Source organism: Capricornis sumatraensis, chromosome X (assembly GCF_032405125.1).
Source record: "Capricornis sumatraensis isolate serow.1 chromosome X, serow.2, whole genome shotgun sequence".
Lineage (NCBI taxonomy): Eukaryota > Metazoa > Chordata > Mammalia > Artiodactyla > Bovidae > Capricornis > Capricornis sumatraensis.
Window position 1 is genome coordinate 59,181,499 of NC_091092.1, and position 26,219 is coordinate 59,207,717.

The 26,219-nt window shown below is 39.6% G+C and overlaps 1 protein-coding gene across 1 annotated transcript in view; it reads right to left on the reverse strand.

Moving 5' to 3' along the window:
• GABRA3 (gamma-aminobutyric acid type A receptor subunit alpha3) overlaps nucleotides 1-26,219 on the reverse strand; it is a 142,178-nt gene that overhangs the window by 58,482 nt on the left and 57,477 nt on the right. Inside the window, exons 4-5 of the mRNA XM_068962291.1 lie at nucleotides 15,251-15,471; nucleotides 1,022-1,104 (exon numbers count right to left, since the gene is read on the reverse strand). Coding sequence (XP_068818392.1) covers nucleotides 1,022-1,104; nucleotides 15,251-15,471 — 304 coding nt within the window. The remainder of the gene's footprint in view (nucleotides 1-1,021; nucleotides 1,105-15,250; nucleotides 15,472-26,219) is intronic.

Genomic DNA, 26,219 nt, shown 5'->3' on the forward strand with positions numbered 1-26,219 from the left:
AACTCTTTGCATGAGGTGGCCAAAGTATTGGAGTTTCAGCTTCAACATCAGTCCCTCCAATGAATACTCAGGACTGATCTCCTTTAGGATGGACTGGTTGGATCTCCTTGCAGTCCAAGGGAGTCTCAAGAGTCTTCTCCAACACCATAGTTCAAAAGCATCAATTCTTCTGTGCTCAGCTTTCTTTATAGTCCAAATCTCACATCCATACATGACTACTGGAAAAACCATAGCCTTGGCTAGACAGACCTTTGTTGGCAAAGTAATAACTCTGCTTTTTAATATGCTGTCTAGGTTGGTCATAACTTTCCTTCCAAGGAATAAGTGTCTTTTAATTTCATGGCTGCAGTCACCATCTGCAGTGATTTTGGAGCCCAAAAAATAAAGTCTGCCACTGTTGCTCTGATGACTCCCAAATTAAACTTACTCTGAAATTCTTAGTCAGAAACTCACTCAAATTCTCCTCAATTTTGATTTTTCTCATTATCTGAAAATGAGCTATTTATTTAATTATTTTCCTGCCAGACTTACAGCTTCTGGCAAGGGCAATACTCTCTTAAAAGGAGAAAATTCCCCATCTCTTACTGTTTATCATTCACTATAGAGAATTAGATAGAACTATATGAAGATGCACATAGAACAGGCATTTTAAAAATATAAACACCTTCTGTTAGAAGGATCTTGTCTTTAGGAAGCTATTATTGTGCTTTATATTAGCTCTGTCTTGGCTTGTCTTATGGATAATTTAGGAAACAGATGTTAATGTTTCAACCTAATGACAAAGAAATTAGTCTAAAATGGTGAAATAATGTTTGCTTCCTAAAATGAAAACTCTATTAAAGGTTAAATCTCCTCCTGATCAGTTAGTACTACTCCATCCCACTCCCCTTCCCCACTTATATACTAGCCCAAATTAAAGGTTTCAGCTTTTGAAATTACTAAGGGACAGAATAGGAACTATGTCATTTTTTGGGGGGGGAGGGGGCGAAGATCAGAAAACAGAAAGTAAGAAAATACATACAGCTTCCAAACTTCAGTGGGCAGGCATGCACATCCATAGGAAAATCTTCCAAATGCATGGGACACTCGGCATGAATTGTTAACCTAAAAGGAAGAATAAAACATGAAATTAAGCTAAAATGAATGGTATTAAACATGGAGCTCAGTTTCCATTCACCAGCAGTGTAGTGCTGCTAAAAACAAACAATAATTTGTTTGTTTAGGTTCACTGAGATCTAAGATTTTATGAACACAAGGGATGGATTAACTGAACTAGAGAGCCTCTCAAAGCAGCATTCAGTATTCAGATTTTTAGATCAGATATGAATCCACTTTACCACCTTTAGGAAAACAAATATCATTTATCTGCCCTAGCTGAGCTCCCTTAGCTACCTCCCCACCAAAGAAGCATGGAAACACCAGGTTCTGAGTCATTCAGTCCTGATAGCAGTTTAATTGCATGTGTGAGTGTATGCTCAGTCAGTCAGTTGTGTCTGACTCTTTGAAACTCCATGGACTGTAGCCTGCCAGGTTCCTCTGTCCATGGAATTTTCCAGGCAGGAATACTGGAGTGGGTTGCCATTTCCTTCTCCAGGGATCTCCCCACCCAGAGATCAAATTCGCGTCTCTTGCATCTCCCACATTGGCAGGCAGATTCTTTACCACTGCACCACCTTGGAAGCCCAGCAGTTTATTTCTGAAATAATGCTCCTCAGCAGGCTATCGTGTGAATTAAAAAGTTTAGAGACTGCACTGGAGAGGAAGGATGTGTAGAAAGGATATCTTTAACCTGATAATAAGCACAAAAGATGGTTCTGCTGAAGGTGATTCTTGGAGCACACATACACACATTTGCACATTCATGTATACACACAGCAGCTGGTGAGAAAAAAAATTACAAAGTTTATGGAGGACATCAAACATCTTAGAGGTCAAGTATGAAGAACTCATGTGCTCTCAATAGGGACAACACGTAGGAGAGACTGTTCATGGATTCCTCAATGGAAATCTGGATTGGATAAGACTTGCCATACCCACATACTCATTCCCTGGCATTACTCTGTCTAAATAATCAATTCCAAAATTTCTCACCTTTTTCCTTCATTTATTTTGAGCCTCAACTTTCTTTGTCCTAGGAAGTAACCTGCTATGTGGAAATGGGAATCGCACAGCAAAAATTCAATTATTTGACAGCTAACTCTGATGAGCTTTTTCTAGCTAATCTGTATACCTCCTGGTTATACTGGATTCAATCCCTGCCATCCTTTTAAGAGTTTTAGGTGGCCAACTGGCGAGAATCCTATCCTAGCTAACTGTTAAACTTGATAAATGTGTACCACCTCATAAATGATCACAGTAGCAGTAATGGATACTGCTCAAAGCAGGCTGACTAAAGCAAACATTCTCAGGTGTTTATTAACGAGAACTCTAGGCTGGAAGGCAGAAACCAAGTGTGTGCCCTTTAGCAAATATTTACCCATCTCTTATTTTCCATTTCCTTATCTAAACAGTAAGAGGTTAAAACTAGATGGCAAGTATCCTTGCAGCTCTAACTAACCCCTTGGATATTTATAAAATTTCCCATGTGTCTTGGACAAAAGCTCAATTCTCAAGTCAGCCTGCAATATCCCACCAATCTACTCTTTATTCTTAAGGCATAAGTAGGGAGTTTTACGACGCAGAGAACCTGATAAAGAGAAATATCTTTCATTGAGAAGCCTGTTCCTGTTGGATACATAAGACTTCATGAGGGCTTAATAAAGAAAACTGTGTTCCTTTTCTCCACTTATATTAGTATTTCCAAGATACTGCCTATTATGAGTAATGCCAAGGGGAAATTATGTCTACCCTGTTGTCCTGAGGGCATGGCAAATATAACCACAACAAATAGATTATCAAGGCCAAGATACAAAAGGTACTGATTTCTGTTTAGGAGCAGAACTGAATTATAATAGCTTTCCTATTTTCATTCCCATCCACTTTATACCCATTCTACCTAAGCACAGAGAAGTAATGATAAAGCAGATGTTGGTGGGAGTAGGGTACTTCAAAAGCCAGATTACGCTGTGGTCTTTTCACTGGTACTTAAATGCATCCTAATACCTTCTCTCCTCCTTGTTACAACTTTTAAGACCCCTTCAAGCTTTTTATGCAGCAGAAAGCACCCAGACTAAACTTAGGCTAATATACTCATCACCACAATCTGTGCCACAAAATATCCATCCTCTTCAAAACTTTGCTTCTAGCCTCTTTTATTATTATGTTGAAAGTGAAAGTCACTCAGTCATGTCTGACTCTTTGCGACCCCATGAACTATACAGTCCGTGGAATTTTCCAGGGCAGAATACTGGAGTGGGTAGCCTTTCCCTTCTCCAGGGGATCTTCCCAACCCAGGTCCCCCACACTGAAGGCAGATTCTTTACCAGCTGAGCCACGAGGGAAACCCTATTATTATGTTATTAAATTAAATTATTATTTTGTGACAAAACACTTGACATAAGATCCACCCACTTAGTAAATTTTAAGTATTTAACACAGTTAATTCGCCCGAATAGATATTAGTCCAAAGAAGACATACAAAATGGTTAACAGGGACTTGAAAAGATACTCAACATCTCTACTCATCAGGGAAATGCAGATTAAAACCACAATGCGATATCACTTCACATCTGTTAGAACAGCTGTCATCAAAAAAGATAAGAGATAACAAGTGTTGGTGAGGATGTGGAAAAAAGAGAATCCTCCTACACTGTTGGTGGGAATGTAAATTGGTACAGCCCCTATGGAAAACAGTAGAAAGGCACCTCAAAAATTAAAAATAGAACAACCATGTGATCCAGCAATCCCACTTCTGGTTCTCTGTCCAAACAAATTGAAATCAAGGTATCAAAGAGATATCTGCACTCCCATGTTTTATTGCAAAATTACTCACAATAGCCAAGAGATAGAAGCAAACTAAATGTCCATTAACAAATAAGTGGTTAAGAAAATGTACATACATACAATGGAATATTATCCAGCCTCAGAAAGAAGAAATCCTACCATCTGCAACAACACTGATGAACTTGTAGGACATCATGCTAAGTGAAATAAGGTGGACAAAGACAAATACTGTAAAATTTCACCCATGTGTGAAATCTAAAATAGTCAAATTCACAGAATTAGAGAACAGAATGGTGGTTGCCATGAGCTGGAGTGAACTGGGAGGTATTAGTGAAAGGGTACTAAATTTCAGTTACACAAGATGAATGAGACTTACAGATATATGAGACAGCATATTAGAAAGCAGAGACAGTACTTCACTAACAAAAGCCTGTATAGTCAAAGCTATGGCTTTTTCAATAGTCATGTATGGATGTGAGAGGTGGACCATAAAGAAGGCTGAGCATCAAAGAACTGATGTTTTCAGACTGGTCCTGGGGAAGACTCTTGAGAGTCCCTTGGACAGCAAAGAGATCAAACCAGTCAATCCTAAAGGAAATCAACCCTGAATATTCATTGGAAGGACTGATGCTAAAGCTGAAGCTCCAATACTTAGGCCACCTGATGTGAAGAGCTGACTCATTAGAAAAGACCCTGATGCTGAGAAAGATTGAGGTTAGGAGGAGAAGGGGGTGACAGAGGATGAGATGGTTGGATGGCATCACTGACTCAACGGACATGAGTTTTAGCAAACTCCAGGAGACAATGAAGGACAGGGAAGCCTGGCGTGCTGCAGCCCATGGGGTTGCAACGAATCTGACACAACTTAGCAAGTGAGCAACAACTAGTCTTCAGTTGGCTTTTCAAAAAAGGTCCAAGACCCCTCAAAATGTGACAATCAGATTACAGGAACTGAGTCCCAGCCAAGTTTTGTTCTGTTTTGATTCCTATGCAGAGAGCAAACAGGAAGTTAAAGGCAATATAGGAAATCATTTTCTTTGGGGATGAAAGATATAGATGGGAATACAGATGGAAGGAGATGTGTTTAAGCCCTTCACACATGCATATACATACCCACACCCTCCTCAGGTATTCAGAGAAGGCAATGGCACCCCACTCCAGTACTCTTGACTAGGAAATCCCATGGACAGAGGAACCTGGTGGGCTGCAGTCCATGGGGTCGCTAAGAGTCAGACACGACTGAGTGACTTCACTTTCACTTCTCACTTTCATGCATTGGAGAAGGAAATGGCACCCCACTCCAGTGTTCTTGCCTGGAGAATCCCAGGGACGGGGGAGCCTGGTGGGCTGCCGTCTATGGGGTCGCACAGAGTCGGACACGACTGAAGTGACTTAGCAGCAGCAGCAGCCTCAGGTATTGTTCTCATTTTACTGTTTTGTAGCACCCTGGCTCCGTTGTCACCCTAATCTTTGTTTCTCAACAGTTGGTTTTTATTCCACCACAGTAATAAGTTAAAGTTTTATTACTTCCATAGCCTCCTAACTTGTATCTCTACTTTTACCGTTTCTCTGTATACTATATTCTCTACAATATAGCCATCAAGTATTTCCTCATCCTATACAGAGTAAAAGCTGAACTCCTTGCCATAGCTTACAGGCTCTTACATGATCTTATCTTCTGTTCCTCTATGGCTTATCTCCTACTGTGCCTTCCCTTGCTGTCTCTGTTTCAGTCACCCTGGCTTCCTTGCTATTCTTCCAACATGCTTGTCTCTCTTGTGTCATAGCCTTTGCACTTGTTATGCTCTCCTGTCTCTTTCAAGTCATCATTTATTATTATCTTCTGAATGAAGCCGACCCTGACCTCCACTCAGTTTACTATCCACACTATGCTTAGTAAACTTTACCATGCTCTTTCTTTTCCCATAGTACAGTTCAGTTGCTCAGTTGTGTATGACTCTGCGACCCCATGGACTACAGAGCACCAGGCCTCCCTGTCCATCACCAACTCCCAGAGTTTATGCAAACTCATGTCCATTGAGTTGGTGATGCCATCCAACCATCTCATCCTCTATTGTCCCCTTCTTCTATGGCTTTCAATCTTTCCCAGCATCAGAGTCTTTTCCAATGAATCAGTTCTTTGCATGAGGTGGCCAAAGTACTGGAGTTTCAGCTTTAGCATCAGTCCTTCCAATGAATATTCAGGACTGATTTCCTTTAGGATGGACTGGTTGGATTTCCTTGCTGTCCAAGAGACTCTCAAGAGTCTTCTCCAGCACCACAGTTCAAAAGCATCAATTCTTCAGTGTTCAGCTTTCTTTATAGTCCAACTTTCACATCCATATATGACTAGTGGTAAATCCATAGCTTTGACTAGATGGACCTTTGATGCTGTCTAGGTTGGTCGTAACTTTTCTTCCAAGGAGTACCTTTTAATTTCATGGCTGAAGTCAACATCTGCAGTGATTTTGGAGCGCAAGAAAATAAAGTCCCACACTGTCTGCATTGTTTCCCCATCTATTTGCAAATAAAGTAATGGGATCAGATGCCATGATCTTAGTTTTCTAAATGTTGAGTTTTAAGCCAACTTTTTCACTCTCCTCTTTCACTTTCAAGAGGCTCTTTAGTTCTTCTTCACTTTCTGCCATGAGGGTCGTGTCCTCTGCATATCTGAGGTTATAGATATTTTTCCCGGGAACCTTGACTCCAGCTTGTGCTTTATCCAGTCCAGTCCAGCATTTCTCAATATGTACTCTGCATATAAGTTAAATAAGCAGTGTAACAATATACAGCCTTGATGTACTCCTTTCCCAATTTGAAACCAGTCTGTTGTTCCAGGTCTAGTTCTCACTGTTGCTTCTTGACCTGCATACAGATTTCTCAGGAGGCAGGTCAGGTGGTCTGGTATTCCCATCTCTTTCAGAATTTTCCACAGTTTGTTGTGATCCACACAGTCAAAGCCTTTGGCATAGTCAATAAAGCAGAAGTAGATGTTTTTCTGGAACTCTATTGCTTTTTTGATGATCCAGTGGATGTTGGCAATTTGATCTCTGGTTCCTCTGCCTTTTCTAAATCCAGCTTGAACATCTGAAAGTTCACGGTTCATGAACTGTTTGAAGCCTGGCTTGGATAATTTTGAGCATACTTTGTTAGCGTGTGAGATGAGTGCAACTGTGCACTTAATATGCTAGCAAATTTGGAAAATTCAGCAGTGGCCACAGGACTGGAAAAGGTGAGTTTTCATTCCAATCCCAAAGACAGGCAATGCAAAAGAATGCTCAAAATATTGCACAATTGCACTCATCTCACACGCTAGCAAAGTAATGCTCAAAATTCTCCAAGCCAGGCTCCAACAGTCACTAGATGAATAAAATTATGGGGTGAAAAATAGTGTCAAGCTTTCATTTTAAGTTTTGAACCTAGGTTTCCCTCTGTACCCACGTTCTTGGGTGCACCATAAAGTATTTACTGTGTAAGGGAACCGCTAACTTCATCATGCTTCTGAATATCTGTACCTCCTCTGTTCTGTCCTTCAAAACAAGCATAAGGGCATTCTGAATAGACTCCTGTCTTATTAAACTCCACTTTTTTGTCCAATTCAGATTAAAAAGAAAGACCTAATGGCCATCTTTTTCTATTCATCCAACTCTATTTTCAGGTGAGTAATCTCTTGGTCTGCTTCTTCTTCTGCCCTTCTTAATCAGCACCATCCCTTCTTTATATTTCAATATTCTCATCCTCCCTTCTCCTTTCTTCCCTTTTCTATTCTTCCTCCAAAACTTAAACGTATTCTCTATTCTAACTTCCTTTTATTACTTAGCTTTTCCACTATCCTGTTTTCCTCATTCTTTCTATTTTCTTTCTCCTCTGTTAGTCTCAATCTCTGTATCTGTTCATTTCCCTTTTGCCTATCACTCTTCCCTCTAGCTTCTCTTCCATTTTCTTGCTGCCTTTTATCCATCCATATCTCATTATTTTTACATGTCTCCAACCACCTCATTTCATACATTCTCTCTTCTATTTACACCTACTTCACTCCATTTCCTCTTCAAACTCTTTCATGCACTTTATTACAAGTGTATCTCTCTACTATCTATTTCTCCACTTATCTCTATCTCTTTAAATTCTCCTTCATAGATTATAACCACTCATATTTCTACTCTGTCCAGTCCGCCCCACCTCCTTTTCAACATTTATGTCTAATTTCATGTCTTTTCATGAAGTGTGAGAAGAGGTATCCCTCCTTCTTTACAAGGAAAATATTCCCTAAAGTTTGGATACCATCTTCTGACAATTTTCTCTGGAAACCTGATGTCAGAAAACCCTATTTCTACTGTATCTTCAATCTTTGACTTTCTAGTAGCCACTTTCAGCTATCTCACAAATATGTGCCAGTCTCTACATTCAAAAAATAACTATTTCATTTACTCCTGCATATATGAATTATATATGCATCCCTTTCATTTTCAAGCACATTCCCAGAAAGTATTTTCTATGTTTACTACCTCTATGCCAAGTCCTAAAAACTCATTGCACTAATCATTCCACTAAAACACTGTATGTGAAGAACACCAAGTCTTCCATGTTACCAAACCTAATAAATACTTTCAATTCTCTATATTACTAGATATCTTTGCAATAGCCAACAATATTGTAGAGATATATTAGTTAAGAGCATAAACTTGCAACCAAACTGCCAAAGTATGAAGGATCAACCATTTACTACATAGGTGATACTGGAAAATGTTCTTACTAGCTCTGTGTCTCAGATTCCTTATTTGTAATGTTGGAATAGCAGTAAGTAGAATGAGTATAACAGTCCCAGGCGCATTGTAAATACTATATTGAGGGCAACTATTGTACTTATTATGCTATTATTGTGTTATTATTGATCACTTCATCTTTTGAAAGTCTTTACTCCTTTGATTTATTAGTCAAAATGGATTTGATCAATATGTAGTACTAATCATAAAATATCAGTGTCCTAAAATAACAAAGTCTTACTTCTCATTCATACTATTTTTATCTATCTCAGGCTGTGGGGAGGGATGCTCTCATCTGTTATCTTTAATAAGGGACACAGAATAATAAAGCCAAGATCACCTGGCATAATGCTACTCACTATGGCCAGGGGATGTACTGGCTCTTAAAAGTTTTCAATTTTTCAGATAGATAAACAACAAGACCTACTGAACAGCACAGGGAATGATATTCAATATCATGTAATAGCCTATAGTATCAAAGAATCTGAATATTCAGGAGGCTTTTTAGCTCCTCTTCACTTTCTGCCATAAGGGTGGTGCCATCTGCATATCTGAAGTTATTGATATTTCTCCGGGCAATCTTGATTCCAGCTTGTGCTTCTTCCAGCCCAGCGTTTCTCATGATGTACCCTGCATAGGAGTTAAATAAGCAGGGAGACAATATACAGCCTTGACATACTTCTTTTCCTATTTGGAACCAGTCTGCTGTTCTATGTCCAGTACTAACTGTTGCGTCCTGACCTGCATATAGGTTTCTCAAGAGGCAGGTCAGGTGGTCTGGTATTCCCATCTCTTTCAGAATTTTCCACAGTTTATTGTGATCCACGTTTACGACCATAGCAGCCTGAACGCGCCTGATCTTGTCTGATCTCGGAAGCTAAGCAGGGTCGGGCCTGCAGAAAATGAAGAGGAATTAAAAAGCCTCTTGATGAGAGTGAAAGAGGAGAGTGAAAAAGTTGGCTTAAAGCTCAACATTCAGAAAACTAAGATCATGGCAGCTGGTCCCATCACTTCATGGGAAATAGATGGGGAAACAGTGGAAACAGTGGCAGACTTTACTTTTTTGGGCTCCAAAATCACTGCAAATGGTGACTGCAGCCATGAAATTAAAAGATACTTACTCCTTGGAAGGAAAGTTATGACCAAACTAGATAGCATATTGAAAAGCAGAGACATTACTTCACCAACAAAGGTCCATCTAGTCAAGGCTATGGTTTTTCCTGTGGTCATGTATGGATGTGAGAGTTGGACTGTGAAGGAAGCTGGGTGCTGAAGAGTTGATGCTTTTGAAATGTGGTGTTGTAGAAGACTCTTGAGAGTCCCTTGGACTGCAAGGAGATCCAACCAGTCCGTTCTGAAGGAGATCAGCCCTGGGATTTCTTTGGAAGGAATGATGCTGAAGCTGAACCTCCAGTACTTTGGCCACCTCATGCGAAGAGTTGACTCATTGGAAAAGACTCTGATGCTGGGGGGGATTGGGGGCAGGAGGAGAAGGGGACGAGAGAGGATGAGATGGCTGGATGGCATCAGTGACTCGATGAACGTGAGTCTGAGTGAACTACGGGACTTGGTGATGGACAGGGAGGCCTGGCATGATGCAGTTCATGGGGTCACAAAGAGTTGGACACGACTGAGCGACTGAACTGAACTGAACTGATTGTGATCCACACAGTCAAAAGCTTTGGCATAGTCAAAAAGCAGAAATAGATGTTTTTCTGGAACTCTCTTGCTTTTTCCATGATCCAGCGGATGTTGGCAATTTGTTCTCTGGTATTTCTGCCTTTTCTAAAACCAGCTTGAACATCTGGAAGTTCATGGTTCATGTATTGCTGGAGACTGGCTTGGAGAATTTTGAGCATTACTTATGAGATGAGTGCAATTGTGCGGTAGTTTGAGCATTCTTTGGCATTGCCTTTCCTTGGGATTGGAATGAAAACTGACCTTTTCTAGTCCTGTGGCCACTGCTGAGTTTTCCAAATGTGCTGGCATATTGAGTGCAGCACTTTCACAGCATCATCTTTCAGGATTTGAAATAGCTCAACTGGAATTCCATCACCTCCACTAGCTTTGTTCATAGTGATGCTTTCTAAGGCCCACTTGACTTCACAGTCCAGGATGTCTGGCTCTAGGTGAGTGATCACACCATCGTGATTATCTTGGTCATGAAGCTCTTTTTTGTACAGTTCTTCTGTGTATTCTTGCCACCTCTTCTTAATATCTTCTGCTTCTTTTAGGTCCATACCATTTCTGTCCTTTATTGTGCCCATCTTTGCATGATATGTTCCCTTAGTATCTCTAATTTTCTTGAAGAGATCTCTAGTCTTTCCCATTCTGTTGTTTGTCTTTCTATTTCATTGCATTGATTGCTGAGGAAGGCTTTCTCATCTCTCCTTGCTATTCTTTGGAACGCTGCATTCAGATGCTTATATCTTTCGTTTTCTCCTTTGCATTTCACTTCTCTTCTTTTCACAGCTATATGTAAGGCCTCCCCAGACAGCCATTTTGCTTTCTTGCATTTCTTTTCCATGGGGATGGTCTTCAACCCTGTCTCCTGTACAATGTCAGTGATGCTTAATTTTATGAATTAAAAAGAACAATATTCTAGTTCCTGAGTGATCACAGTGTTTCCAAAGTGTACTACTGATATGGAAGCAGTTATAATAGATTGCACTAACCACAAAACTTTTGAACAGAGATGAAACTTTTTAAACGTACACCTTAAATAAAGTTTCCAATCCTTCCTCAGAAATCACACATGTTATTTCCACTCACATTTGGTTAGCCAAACCCAGTCATTTGTCCAAGGCTCTATGAAAGTGAAATACTAACACATACCCAGAGGGAAGTGAACTGGAAATAGTGGAAGTAGCAGTATTGACTACCCCACTTAGCTTTCAAGATACTACACACTAGTAGTTCTAGTAGCACCTTCTTTTCTTTTTCTTCTTGTTCTCCTTCATAGGTTCTTCTTTCTTCCCTTCTGCTTTAATGATAGTAATGCTACATGATTGAATGCTTGGCATGATTTTCCTCTCACTGTATATACTTTCCTGAAGTGATCACACCCACGTACATGGTTGTACCATCATATTGACAATACCAAAATTTACCTCTCTTGCTTGTGTCTCTCTCCTGGCCTTACAACTTGAATATTCAACTGCTATTAGACTTCTGCCTTTGGATAATCTACAATCTTCTTAAGCTTATTGCCCAAAATTAACCTCACAGATTTATTCTACCTAAGCTTTTCATAAATCTCATGTGATGTACCCCAGTTTTTAACACCACCATTCACCATTTTCCTTGGGTACCTCCTACCTTGGCTCCTCCTCTTTGCTCTCATTCTGACATTGGTAGTTGCTACTATTTCCTCAGTGTACCTCCCCTTCTCCATCTTAATCCATTGCTCTGAATTGGAGTTTCACCACTCCTCATCTAAACTGTTTAAGCTGTCTCCTAACCAGCTTCCCTATTTCCAGTCTTGTTCCCTTAAAATGCATCCTTTGCTCAGTAACTAGAGTACCATATAGAACATTAAAAAACCTGACCACCTCATTTTCTTGCTTATAATATACCACTCAATTTCCTGCAACTGCTCAGTTGGTTTTCTCTGCCTGGGTGTCCCTCCTCTCTTCCCTCCACTTTCCACCTACAATTTTCTTGACTACATTTCCAATATAACAAAACTGAATGCCAATACTAATAATCAGGAACTTGGGTGTTAATCTCATCCAGCAACCCTTTGTTCAACTTGATCCAAAAAATGAGTTAGATGACCCTTTTCTTTCATAGTTACTCATAACTTTATCATTTAATTTTTTGTGATTATCTACTAGGCATCTCCCTACTAACTCTCTTAAGATCATATCATCAATGATTTCATACCCAGAACCTAGTCCAGGGTCATGTATGTATTAGGAAGTCAAAATATGTTTGGTGAATAAATAAATTAATTAATGAATACTACTAATCTTCCATCAAAAATGTTTCTCCCTCCACTGTCTCTTGCTCTACTTCTCTATGTCTTCTTTTCTTTCTTCTCATTTACTTCATACTTTTCTCCAAATTCTCCTTTTTCTTTTAGGATATTCTAATATCTAGCTTTTTAATGTTATCTTCTCCCCCTTTTTTTTAACCAAATTTTCTATTCTATTTCTCTCCTCTCATAGTCTCTCTTTTCTTTACCCATTTGTTCTTGAATGATTTATGTGTGTGTGTAGAAAAGATCTGGGAGTATATCAATAAAATAAATATATATGTTAATTTTATTGACCTCATCTCCACATTATTCTTCCCACTTCTATCCACTTCCCTGTTCTCCATGATTCTCTCCTCTCCTCTCTCAGCTCTTCTTTAATTCAACTTTTCTCTTAACAATTCACTTACGATCTATTTTTCCTTGTCCATCTTCTTGTCTCTCAGAAAAAATAAATAGTAAATTTAAAGTAAAGAAAGAATAGCATATACCATATAGGCAAGCACACTTCATGTATTCATCACATGTTTATCAGGCTTGTATTATTTGAGATTAATTGTGTATAATGACAAATGCACAAACTTGAAATAGCACAAAGCCTGCACTGAAAGATCATATTTTTCCCATTCAATAAATGTTCACTAAGTTACTTAAAATTGATACTTGTTAATGTAGGAGAGAGCTTTAGGAAGTGACAAATGACAGCAGAGAAACTAGAAAAATAAAAAAGCAAGAACCAAGAAAGTTTTTCAGTGTTGGGGCAAAGGATTTTACGAAACTGGAAATGCATTTAAAGTTCTTCTATTTAAAAGCAAAATTTGCTTCCCTAAAAACTGTAATGATAATAATGAGTCATGAAAAACATAAAAATTGTTATAGTTTTTATACTTTAGAAGTAGAAAAGTATGAAATATATATATTTCCACATATATATGGAAATGTATATATTATAAAAATGTATATTCTCAAGTTGTTTGGAAATTCATTTATTTCTCAGCATTCCCATGCAACGTGGCATGACATGTATGTTGCTATAATTTTTCATTTATATATATAACATCGTATGTTTCAGAACATAGCTAACATCTCACTTGATTCTCATAATTCTGCACCATACAGATAGACTATTGCTGCAGTTAAACCTAGATGCTATTGTGTCACCGTGTTTATGCCTGTGTATGTGGTTGTGAGTCTGTATATTTAAGTACCCTTGACTTTGTATAGGAATTCCCTGGTGGCTCAGATGGTAAAGAATCTGCCTGCAGTGCAGGAGACCCTGATCCAATCCTTGGGTCAGAAATACCCCCTGAAGAAGGGAATGACAATCCACTCTAGTATCCTGCCTGGAGAATTCCATGGACTGAGGAGCCTGGTGGGCTATAGTGCATGGGGTCACAAAGAGTCGGACATACTGAGAAACTTCCATTTTCAGTTCACTTTCACTTTGACTATGTATACACCTGTGTATTACATGTCTCTGAGTACACATAAACATTTATACACTGTGAAAGTATATCTCTGTGTGTCTGAAAATGTTCATATGGACAATTCTCTATTTTTCATTGAAATAGAGTTGATTTGCAATATTGTGTTAGTTTCAAGTGTACAACACAGTGATCAGTTATATATATATATATATATATATATATATATATATATAATTTCAGATTACTTTCCATTAATATAAGTATTGAGTATAGTCTCTCATGCTGTAACAATAAGTCCTTGTTTTTTTTTTAATCTACTTTATATATAGTAGTGTGTATCTGTTAATCTCAAACACAAACTCCTTATTTATCCCTTTCACCTCCATTTCAACCTTTTTGGTAAACATAAGTTTGTTTTCTATGTCTGTGAGTCTATTTCTGTTTTGTATAGAGATTCATTTGTATTATTTTTTAGATTCCACATATAAGTGATAGTATATAATATTTATCTTTCTCTGTCTGACTTACTTCACTTAGTATATTTTCTAGGTCCATCCATGCTGTTGCAAATGGCAGTATTTCATTATATTTTTATGGCTGAGTAATACTCCATTGTGTGTGTGTGTGTATCACATCTTCTTAAAGCAATCATCTATTAATGGACATGTGTTGTTTCCATGTTTTGGCTATTGTAAATGGTGCTGCTATAAACATAGGGGTGCATGTATCTTTTCAAATTATAGTTTTGTCCAGGTATGTGCCTAGGAGTGGGATTGCTGGGTCATATGGTAGCTCTATGTTCAGTTTTTTTAAGGAACCTCCATACAGCTCTCCATAGTAGCTGTCCTATATACATACCCACTAACAGTGTAGGAGGGTTCTCTTTCCTCCACACCCTTTCCAGAACTTATTAATTTACAGGCTTTTTAATGATAGCCATTCTGATCAGTATGAGATGATACCTCATTGTGGTTTTGATTTGCATTTCTCTGATAATTAGTGAGTGATGATGAGCAGTTTTTCATGTGCTTGTTAGCCAACTCTGTATTTATATGTGTATATATAATATCAGGTCTGTAAGTGCACATACCTGTAGCTATGTTAGGAAATGTATGCCTCTATGTGCATTTCTAATTTGTAAGTTTGCTTTCAACCCTGGTCCTACCCCCATGATACTTTAGATGAGCCGGGCACTCTCTGACCTCATCGTGTAGAGGAGGGTTCCATTGTCCACCAGTCTGAGCAGCTTGTTAGGTGTGGTCATGTTATGGGCCACTGATTTCTTGCCATTGTGGAAGAAGGTGTCAGGGGTCCAGATCTTACTAGCCAGGAGATTATTCAGTGGAAGGATCTTCATGGGTCCATCAAATTTCAGTCTTTCATCATGCCATGTTTGCCGAAAAAATACATCAATGGTGTACTCCTAAGGACAAAAAGAGAAAACAACATTTCAGCAGAGTTCTGGTGAGGATCCACAGTGCCCTTAGCAAATATTAATTACTTTGCAGTATTTCCTCTGATGCAGAGAAGCAGCAATCTATTGACAGTAGTTACTGGCAAGTAGAACAAATGACTATGATTGAGAAATAATGTCATGGTAATCAATAAGTACATAAATAATATGTCCGAGAAGATTTCACTTAGGAAGATCACTGCCAATGCTGCCCTGCACATCATACAATCTGAAGACAAGACTTTGCCTTATGAAAAGGCAAGAGCTCCCTTCTCTACGCAGTGGCATCTCTAATAAGAGCAAACTCCTAACCTTGTCTCTTCTACTAAATGATCCCATATGAACATCAAAAGCCAATATAACAACTGCCATAAAACTGAAACCTTAAATTTTAAAAACCATTTCATTTGATTCTCAAACTAACAGTGTATCTAATGAGTTAACATCTTATCTTCAATAAGTAAAGCACTCTTACAGATAAGGAAAAACAAACACACAAATAGAAAAATGGGTAAATGACATGAACAGAAAAATTCATGAAACAGATATAAATTGTTAATAAACATTTTTTCAAAATTGCCATTCATCTAAATACAAATTCAAATAACAATAAACATTACTGGTACTGGTAACAGCAGACTAAATCATTTGGACATATCTTCTGTAGTTATTAATCATAAAATTTGAACCAAAACATATAGATAGATAGACAATTTGAAACCAATGAGAAATGACTAAAAGCAGACAAAAACTTGAAGAAAGTTTACTCTTGAAAGATAGCAACAGCAACAGGTTAAAATTGTGTTTGTGGCTTTCTTTTCTAAAGGTGGTCTCCCAAACCTAGAATTTCTATGTCCAATATCACAGCCTTAATGGCTCAAAGTAGATAACCATCTGGAATCTTAGGGGGTAGGAATCCTGGAAGCAAGAGAGTCACTGAGGGGATGGGAATTCAAACCCCAGTATATGTTTTGCCCTAAATCCTAGCTGACCACTACATACAAATGAAAACTCTGGGGCTCTGGAAAAAAGGCAGACAGAAACAATAGGGGAATCCTCCAGTAAATGAAAGATGACAAATGTGTGGTGGGTGATGTTTGTGCATTTGGCAGAAATCAGAAAAATTACTGGCTTAATATACCTCAGAAGAAAGAGCTCAAATTTGACCAAAGAACTGAAAATTCAGGGGGAAGCCTTGAGAAAAAACCAAAACCATTCAAAGGGAAGTCTGAAATTGTGAGTACAAACTCTGCCCAAATCTTTGACTGGCCACTAAACTACACAAGGGATAGGGGACACATCTAGGTAGTCAGGTAAAACAAGGCAGTCAGAAGCTGCTTAAAATATGTTGTTTTTGAGTTACTAAGTCGTATTCAACTCTTTTGCGACTTCTTGGACTGTAGCCTTCCAGGTTCTTTTGTCCATGTTATTTTCCAGGCAAGAATACTGAAATGGGTTGCCATTTCCTTCTCCAGGGGATCTTCTCAACCCAGGGATTGAACCTGCATCTCCTGCATTATATGAGGATTCTTTACCACTGAGCCACTAGGGAAGCCCCCTCAGTGGCTTCCAATTATATTTGGAATAAATACCAATACCTTTCCCTTACCTAGAAAGTACTTCATAAACTGGCCCTTATTTTCTCCAACCACTTGTACCTCCATAAATTAGCCAGTCTGGCTTTTCTCCTTCTCTAGAATGCTAGGAGGAGAAGGAAATAGCAACCCACTCCAGTATTCTTGCCTAGAGAATCCTGTATACAGGGGAGACTGGTGGGCTGCCACCTATGGGGTCACACAGAATCGGACATGACTGAAGCGACTTAGCATGCATGTATGCATTGGAGAAGAAAATGGCAAACCACTCCAGTATTCTTGCCTGGAGAATCCCAGGGACAGAAGAGCCTGGTGGGCTGCCGTCTATGGGGTCACACAGAGTCAGACACGACTGAAGCAACTTAACAGCAGCAGAACACTAAGAACACCCCTGCTTAAGGACTAAGATATTATATAATCTATTATCTAAACTGGAACATTTTTGAGAGTGAGAGGAGGCTTTATCAATAATTATATCAGAATGACAGGTGTAAGCCAGGACTATGCCAGTTTTAAAACTGGAATTGGATTCCCACACAAAACCAACACCCTGAAGGGCTCTGACCTCAGCATAGTGAAGTGAAGTGAAAGTCGCTCAGTCATGTCTGACTCTTTACAACCCCATGGACAGTATAGTCCTTGGAATTCTCTAGGCCAGAATACTGGAGTGGGTAGCCTTTCCCTTCCCCAGGGGGTCTTCCCAACCCAGGGATTGAACCCAGGTCTCTTGCATTGCAGGTGGATTCTTTACCAGCTAAGGCACAAGAGAAGCCCCTCAGCATAAGGGTGAATTAAATAAAATGAACTAGACAAAACCAATCCACAGCATGAAAATGAAGAAAGGAAACTTATCCAAGCATGAATTATGAAATGGAGAAGGGGTAAGGGGAAGCATTTCTACTGAGATTTAGCAACTTCAAATTTAATCTGAGCTAAATATTTAAATGTACACATGGTTTGGGTCTTACAAACTGAGAAATTAACATAAAAATAGGTCTCAGGATGGGGATACCCCTAGACTGACTTACAAAAGCAAACACTCTAGAGGGACATAGCCATAAATAAATGCTTGCTGAAAAAAAGTATGCAATTCACAATAACAAAACACCTAAGGAAATGGTCATAAGCAAGAGTCAGCCAATACGATATATAGCTCACCCCTCAAGAACCTCACATATGAGGGCTTCCCTGATAGCTCAGTGGGTAAAGAAACTGCCTGCAATGCAGGAGACCTGGTTCAATTCCTGGGTCAGAAAGATCCACTGGAGAAGGGATAGGCTACCCACTCCAGTATTCTTGGGCTTCCATGGTGGCTCAGCTGGTAAAGAATCTGCCTACAATGCAGGTGACCTGGGTTCGATCCCTGGGTTGGGAAGATTCCCTGGATAAGGGAATGGCTTACCCACTCCAGATTCTGGCCTGGAGAATTCCATGGTCTGTAGTATAGTCCATGGGGCTGCAAAGAGTTGGACACAACTGATCAACTTTTACTTCACAAGAACCTCACGTAACAAAATAAAATATATATTATAAAGGAACTACTGAATATATTAAAATGATAAAAGTATCAAGGGAGAGATTGAGAATATGAGAAAAGATCAAAACATTATGGGGTAGGAATGAGAAAAAAACAGATTTTAAAAAGATCTATTTGAAGTAAATGTTCTGTGAAACAAAAATAAAAAGTCCACGGATATGTTATATAAAAGATTAGATATTATTGAACAGAGATTAGTGAACTGGAAAATACATGCGAAGAAAACTTTTTCAGTTTTATTTCTAACAAAGTTCTAAAGTTATGGACATGAGTTTGGGTAAACTCCGGGAGTTGGTGATGGATAGGGAAGCCTGGCGTGCTGCAGCCCATGGGGTCGCAAAGTGTCAGACACGATTGAGCGACTGAACTGAACTGAACTGAAAGTTAGAGAATAGAGAAAATGAGGAACAATAAAATACTAATGGATGAAAGTTTCTCGGAATTGTTGAAATATTAGTGTAAGTACCTTAGTTTCGAGAACCTTAATCAGGGGGCAGTCTTAAGATGGTGGAGGAATAAGACAGGGAGACCATTTTCTCCCCCACAAATTCATTGAAAGAACATTTGAACACTGAGCAAATTCCACAAAACAACTTCTGAATGCTGGCAGAGGACATCGGGCACCAAGAAATGCAGCCCGTTGTCTTAGAAAGGAGGTAGGGCAAAATATAAAAAATAAAAAGAGAGACAAAAGAGGTAGGGAGATGTATCCCGGGAAGGGAGTCTTAAAAGAGATGTTTTCCTGTACACCCAGGAAACACCAGGAAACACTCTCCCTGGCGGGTCTGTGGGGAATCCTAGAATCTCAGAGGGCAACATAACCAGGAGGAAAAATAAATAAATAAATAATTAAACCCCACAGATTACATAACAGCAACTCCCAGTGCTCGCAGCCGCCACCAGCAAGTAGGGGATGAACAGGGAGGTGCTGGCTGCATTGCTTAGGGTAAGGACCAGCTGGAATGCCCTGAGGGCAATTTGAGGGAACTAACCTGAGATAGGAGAAGGCAATGGCACCTCACTCCAGTACTCTTGCCTGGAAAATCCCATGGATAGAGGAGCCTGGTAGGCTGCAGTCCAGGGGGTCGCTAAGAGTCGGACACGACTGAGCAACTTGACTTTCACTTTTCACTTTCATGCATTGGAGAAGGAAATGGCAACCCACTCCAGTGTTCTTGCCTAGAGAATCCCAGGGATAGGGGAGCCTGGTGGGCTGCCGTCTATGGGGTCGCACAGAGTAGGACACGACTGAAGTGACTTAGCAGCAGCAGTAGCAACCTGAGATAGCAACCCAAACTGTGGGATAGCCAGAGAGAGAGAGAGAACTATTCTGTGAAAAGCCCTAATCTGAGGCACTGCTAGGGCTGCTCACAGACCAAAGGACTGAGTGAATACCAGAGGAGAGCTAGCAGGCTGCAGACCTGCTCATCCTCCACCAGAGACAAGCAGGTGGGGGGCAGCCAGAGCCAGAAAAGGACAATCGCAGACCCAAAGAGGCATCTTCTACTAAACTGCTAACAGGTTCCGTTGCTAACCAAGAGTTCTTGGGATTGTGGACGGTTGACATTGCCGGCACAGTCGCAGCCAGAGATCAGCTCCCCAGAAGAGACACACGGCACACCTGAGAAGGCGTGCCCATTGTACACCCAGAAAACTGAGCAGCTGGGACAGGGGAGGCAATCAGATCCACCACCCACCTCGGAGTGACTGCTCACCAAGCACCTGGTCACCTCAGCTGCTCGGACTGGGGAAGGGAACAAAACGCAGGCCCAACCTAGTCTGCGCCTTTGGGGAGTACTCAAGAACCTGAACATGAGCTGCTTAGACCTGCAAAGTGCACAGAACCCAGGGCCTGCCTCAGACACTTTCCGGGAGAGCAACCTAGAGCCTGAGAAGTGTAGACCATGAAAGCACACATGCCGTGAGCAGGGGCAAACCCAGTGCGGCTGAAACACTGCAAGCACTCCTCACACATGCCAGGGATATTTGTTTGCATTGTTCCTCCCTCCCCACCACAAGAGAGAACAGTTCAGTTCTATTCAGTTCAGTTCAGTCGCTCAGTCGTGTCTGACTCTTGGCGACCCCATGAATCACAGCATGCCAGGCCTCCCTGTCCATCACCAACTCCCGGAGTTTACTCAGACTCATGTCCATTGAGTCAGTGATGCCATTCAGCCATCTCATCCTCTGTTGTCCCCTTCTCCTCCTGCCCCCCAATCCCTCCCAGCATCAGTCTTTTCCAGTGAGTCACCTCTTCACATGAGGTGGCCAAAGTATTGGAGTTTCAGCTTTAGCATCAGTCCTTCCAATGAATACCCAGGACTGATCTCCTTTAGGATGGACTGGTTGGATCTCCTTGCAGTCCAAGGGACTCTCAAGAGTCGTCTCCAACACCACAGTTCAGAAACATCAATTCTTTGGCACTCAGCTTTCTTCACAGTCCAACTCTCACATCCATACATGACCACTGGAAAAACCATAGCCTTAACTAGACAGACCTTTGTTGGCAAAGTAATGTCTCTGCTTTTTCATATGCTATCTAGGTTGGTCATAACTTTCCTTCCAAAGAGTAAGTGTCTTTTAATTTCATGGCTGCAGTCACCATCTGCAGTGATTTTGGAGCCCCCCCCCCCCAACCAAATAAAGTCTGACACTGTTTCCACTGTTTCTCTATTTGCCATGAAGTGATGGGACCAGATGCCATGATCTTAGCTTTCTGAATGTTGAGCTTTAATCCAACTTTTTCACTCTCCTCTTTCACTTTCATCAAGAGGCTTTTTAGTTCCTCTTCACTTTCTGCCATAAGGGTGGCGTCATCTGCATATCTGAGGATATTTATATTTCTCCTGGCAATCTTGATTCCAGCTTGTGCTTCTTCCAGCCCACTGTTTCTCATGATGTACTCTAGTGAGACTAAATAAGTGACCACCTTCACCCCCTTTTGTTAGGGCGGAAATTAAACACTGAAGAGATCAGCAAACAGAAGAAGCTAAAAAAAACAGAGGGAACCGCATTGGAAGTGACAGGTGCAACAGATTAAAACCCTGTAGTTAGCACCGACTACATTGGTAGGGGCCTATAGATATTGAGAAGTATAAGCCAGATCAAGGAACTATCTGAAACTGAACTGACCCCACACTGTCTGCAACAGCTCCAGAGAAATTCCTAGATATATTTTTACTATTATCATTTTTAATTTTTTTTTAATTTTTAAGTCCTCTATTACTCCTTTAATTTTCATTTTTATAATCAACTATTACCTTGAAAAATAAAGATCCTATTTTTAAAGCAAACTTCATATATATATTTTATAATTGTTGTGACTTTGTTTTCTTTTTTTAATATTTTAATTTTGAGAGTCTAACCTCTACTCTAGATTTTTATTTTTTGCTTTTTGGTATTTGTTATCAATTTTGTACCATTAAGAACCCAATCTTCAGTACCCATTTTTACTTGGGAGTGTGATTACTGGCTTGAATGTTCTTTTCCCCTTTTGACTCTCTTTTTTCTCTGCCAGGTCACCTCTGTCTCCTCCCTCCCCCTTCTCCTCTCTACCCAACTCTGTGAATCTCTTTCTGCGTTCCAGGCTGTGGAGAACACTTAGCGAACTGACTACTGGCTGGATCTGTCTCTCTCCATTTGATTCCCCCTTTTCTCCCCCTGGTGATCTCTGTCTCCTTCCTCTGTCTTCTGTTTCCTGTGTAACTCCAAGAAAATCTCTGAGGGGTCCAGACTGTGGAGAGCCCATAGGGATCTGATTACTGGCTAGCTTGCTCTCTCCCCTTTTGATTCCCCATCTTCTCCTCCGGTCACATCTATCTCCCTCCAACCTCTTCTTTTCTCCATGTAAGCCTGTGAACCTCTCCAGGTGTCCCTCATTGTGGAGAAACTTTTCATCATTAACCTAGATGTTTTATTATCAGTGCTATATAGATGGAGAAGTCTTGAGGCTACTGTAAGAATAAGACTGAAATCCAGAGGCAGGGGGCTCAAGTCCAAATCCTGAGAACACCAGAGAACTCTTGACTACAGGAAACATTAATTGACAGGAGCTCATTCAAAAGCCTCCATACCTACACTGAAACAAAGCACCACCCAAGGGCCAACAAGTTCCAGAGCAAGACATACCATGCAAATTCTCCAGCAACACAGGAACATAGCCCTGAGCTTCAATATACAGGCTGCCCAAAGTCACACCAAACCCATTGACATCTCAAAACTCACTACTGGACACTTCACTGCACTCCAGAAAGAAGAAATCCAGCTCCACCCACCAGAACACTTACACAAGCTTCCCTAACCAGGAAACCTTGACAAACCACCCATTCAACCTTACCCACAGTGAGGAACCTCCACAGTAAAGAGGAACCACAAACTTCCAGAATATGGAAAGGCCACCCCAAACACAGCAATATAAACAAGATGAAAAGGCAGAGAATACTCAGCAGGTAAAGGAACAGGATAAATGCCCACCAAACCAAATAAAAGAGGAAGAGATTGGGAATCTACATGAAAAAGAACTCAGGATAATGATAGTGAAAATGATCTAAAATCTTGAAAACAAATTGGAGTCACAGATAAATAGCCTGGAGACAAGGATTGAGAAGATGAAAGAAATGTTCAACAAGGACCTGGAAGAAATAAAAAACAGTCAATATATAATGAGCAATACAATAAATGAGATCAAAAACACTCTGGAGGGAACCAACAGTAGAATAACGAAGGCAGAAGATAGGATAAGTGAGGTAGAATATAGAATGGTAGAAATAAATGAATCAGAGAGGAAAAAAGAATTAAAAGAAATGAGGACAACCTCAGAGACCTCTGGGACAATGTTAGTGGCCAACATTCGAATCATAGGAGTCCCAGAAGAAGACAAAAAGAAAAACCATGAGAAAATACTTGAGGAGAGTAATAGTTGAAAACTTCCCTAACGTGGGGAAGGAAATAGTCACCCAAGTCCAAGAAACCCAGAGAGTCCCAAACAGGATAAACCCAAGGCGAAACACCCAGAGACACATATAAATCAAATTAACAAAGATCAAACACAAAGAACAAATATTAAAAGCAGCAAGGGAAAAACAACAAATAACACACAAGGGGATTCCCTAAGGATAACAGCAGATCTTTCAATAGAAACTTTTCAGGCCAGAAGGGAATGGCAAGACATACTTAAAGTGATGAAAGAGAAAAACCTACAACCAGATTACTGTACTCAGCAAGGATCTCATTCAAATATGAAGGAGAAATCAAAAGCTTTACAGACAAGGAAAAGCTGAGAGAATTCAGCACCAAAAAACCAGCTCTCCAACAAATACTAAAGGATTTTCCCTGGAAAGGAAACACAGAAAGGGTATATAAACTTGAACCCAAAACAACAAAGTAAATGGCAATGGGATCATACTTATCAGTATTTACTTTAATTGTAAATGGGGTGAATGCCCCAACCAAAAGACAAAGACTGGCTGAATGGATACAAAAACAAGACCCCTATATATGTTGTCTACAAGAGACCCACCTCAAAACAAAGGACACATACCGACTGAAAGTGAAGGGCTGGAAAAAGATATTCCACACAAATAGAGACCAAAAGAAAGCAGGAGTAGCAATACTCATATCAGATAAAATAGACTTTAAAATAAAGGCTGTGAAAAGAGACAGAGAAGGACACTACATAAGGATCAATCCAAGAAGATATTACAACTATAAATATATATGCACCCAACATGGGAGCACTGCAATATGTAAGGCAAATGCTAACAAGTATGAAAGGGGAAATTAACAATAACACAATAATGGTGGGAGATGTTAATACCCCACTCACACCTATGGATAGATCAACTAAACAGAAAATTAACAAGGAAACACAAACTTTAAATGATACAATAGACCAGTTAGACCCAATTGATATCTATAGGACATTGCACCCCAAAACAATGAATTTCACCTTTTTCTCAAGTGCACATGGAACCTTCTCCAGGATAGATAACATCCTGGGCCATAAATCTGGCCTTGGTAAATTCAAAAAAATTGAAATCATTCCAAGCATCTTTTCTAACCACAATGCAGTAAGATTAGATGTCAATTATGGGAGAAAAACTATTAAAAGTTCCAACATATGGAGGCTGAACAACACGCTGCTGAATAACCAACAAATCACAGAAGAAATCAAAAAAGAAATCAAAATATAGAAATGAATGAAAATGAAAACACAACAACCCAAACCCAATGGGACACTGTAAAAGCAGTGTTAAGGGGAAGGTTCATAGCAATACAGGTTTATCTCAAGGAACAAGAAAAAAGTAAAAAAAAAAAATAACCTAACTCTACACCTAAAGCAACTAGAAAAGGAAGAAATGAAGAACCCCAGAGTTAGCAGAAGGAAGGAAATCTTAAAAATTAGGGCAGAAATATACGCAAAAGAAACAAAAGAGACCATAGCAAAAATCAACAAAGCTAAAAGCTGGTTCTTTGAGAAGATAAATAAAATTGACAAACCATTAGCCAGACTCATCAAGAAACAAAGGGTGAAGAATCAAATCAACAAAATTAGAAATGAAAATGGAGAAATCACAACAGATTCACTATCAGCAATTATATGCCAATAAAATGGACACCGTGGAAGAAATGGACAAATTCTTAGAAAAGCACAACTTTCCAAAACTGAACCAGGAAGAAATAGAAAATCTTAACAGACCCATCACAAGCATATAATCAGAAATCTTCCAACAAACAAAAGCTCCAGACCAGACGGCTTCACAGCTGAATTCTACCAAAAATTTAGAGAAGAGCTAAAACCTATCCTACTCAAACTCTTCTGGAAAATCGCAGAGGAAGGTAAACTTGCAAACTCATCGTATGAGGCCACCATCACCCTAATATCAAAACCTGACAAAGATGCCACAAAAAAAGAAAACTACAGGTCAATATGACTGATGAACATAGATGCAAAAATCCTTAACAAAATTCTAGCAAACAGAATCCAACAACACATTAAAAAGATCATACATCATGACCAAGTGGGCTTTATCCCAGGGATGCAAGGATTCTTCAATATCCACAAGTCAATCAACGTAATACACCACATTAACAAATTGAAAGATAAAACCATATGATTATCTCAATAGATGCAGAGAAAGCCTTTGACAAAATTCAACATCCATTTATAATAAAGACCCTCCAGAAAGCAGAAATAGAAGGAACATGCAACAACATAATAAAAGCTATATATCACAAACCAACAGCAAACATTACTCTCAATAGTGAAAAATTGAAACCATTTCCCTTCAAGTCAGGAACAAGACAAGGGTGCCCACTCTCACCACTACTATTCAACATAATTTTGGAAGTTTTGGCCACAGTAATCAGAGCAGAAAAAGAAAGAAAAGGAATCCAGATTGGAAATGAAGAAGTAGAACTCTCACTGTTTGCAGATGACATGATCCTCTACATAAAAAACCCTAAAGACTCCGCCAGAAAATTACTAGAGCTAATCAATGAATATAGTAAAGTTGCAGGATATAAAATCAACACACAGAAATCCCTTGCATTCCTATACACTAACAATGAGAAAACAGAAAGAGAAA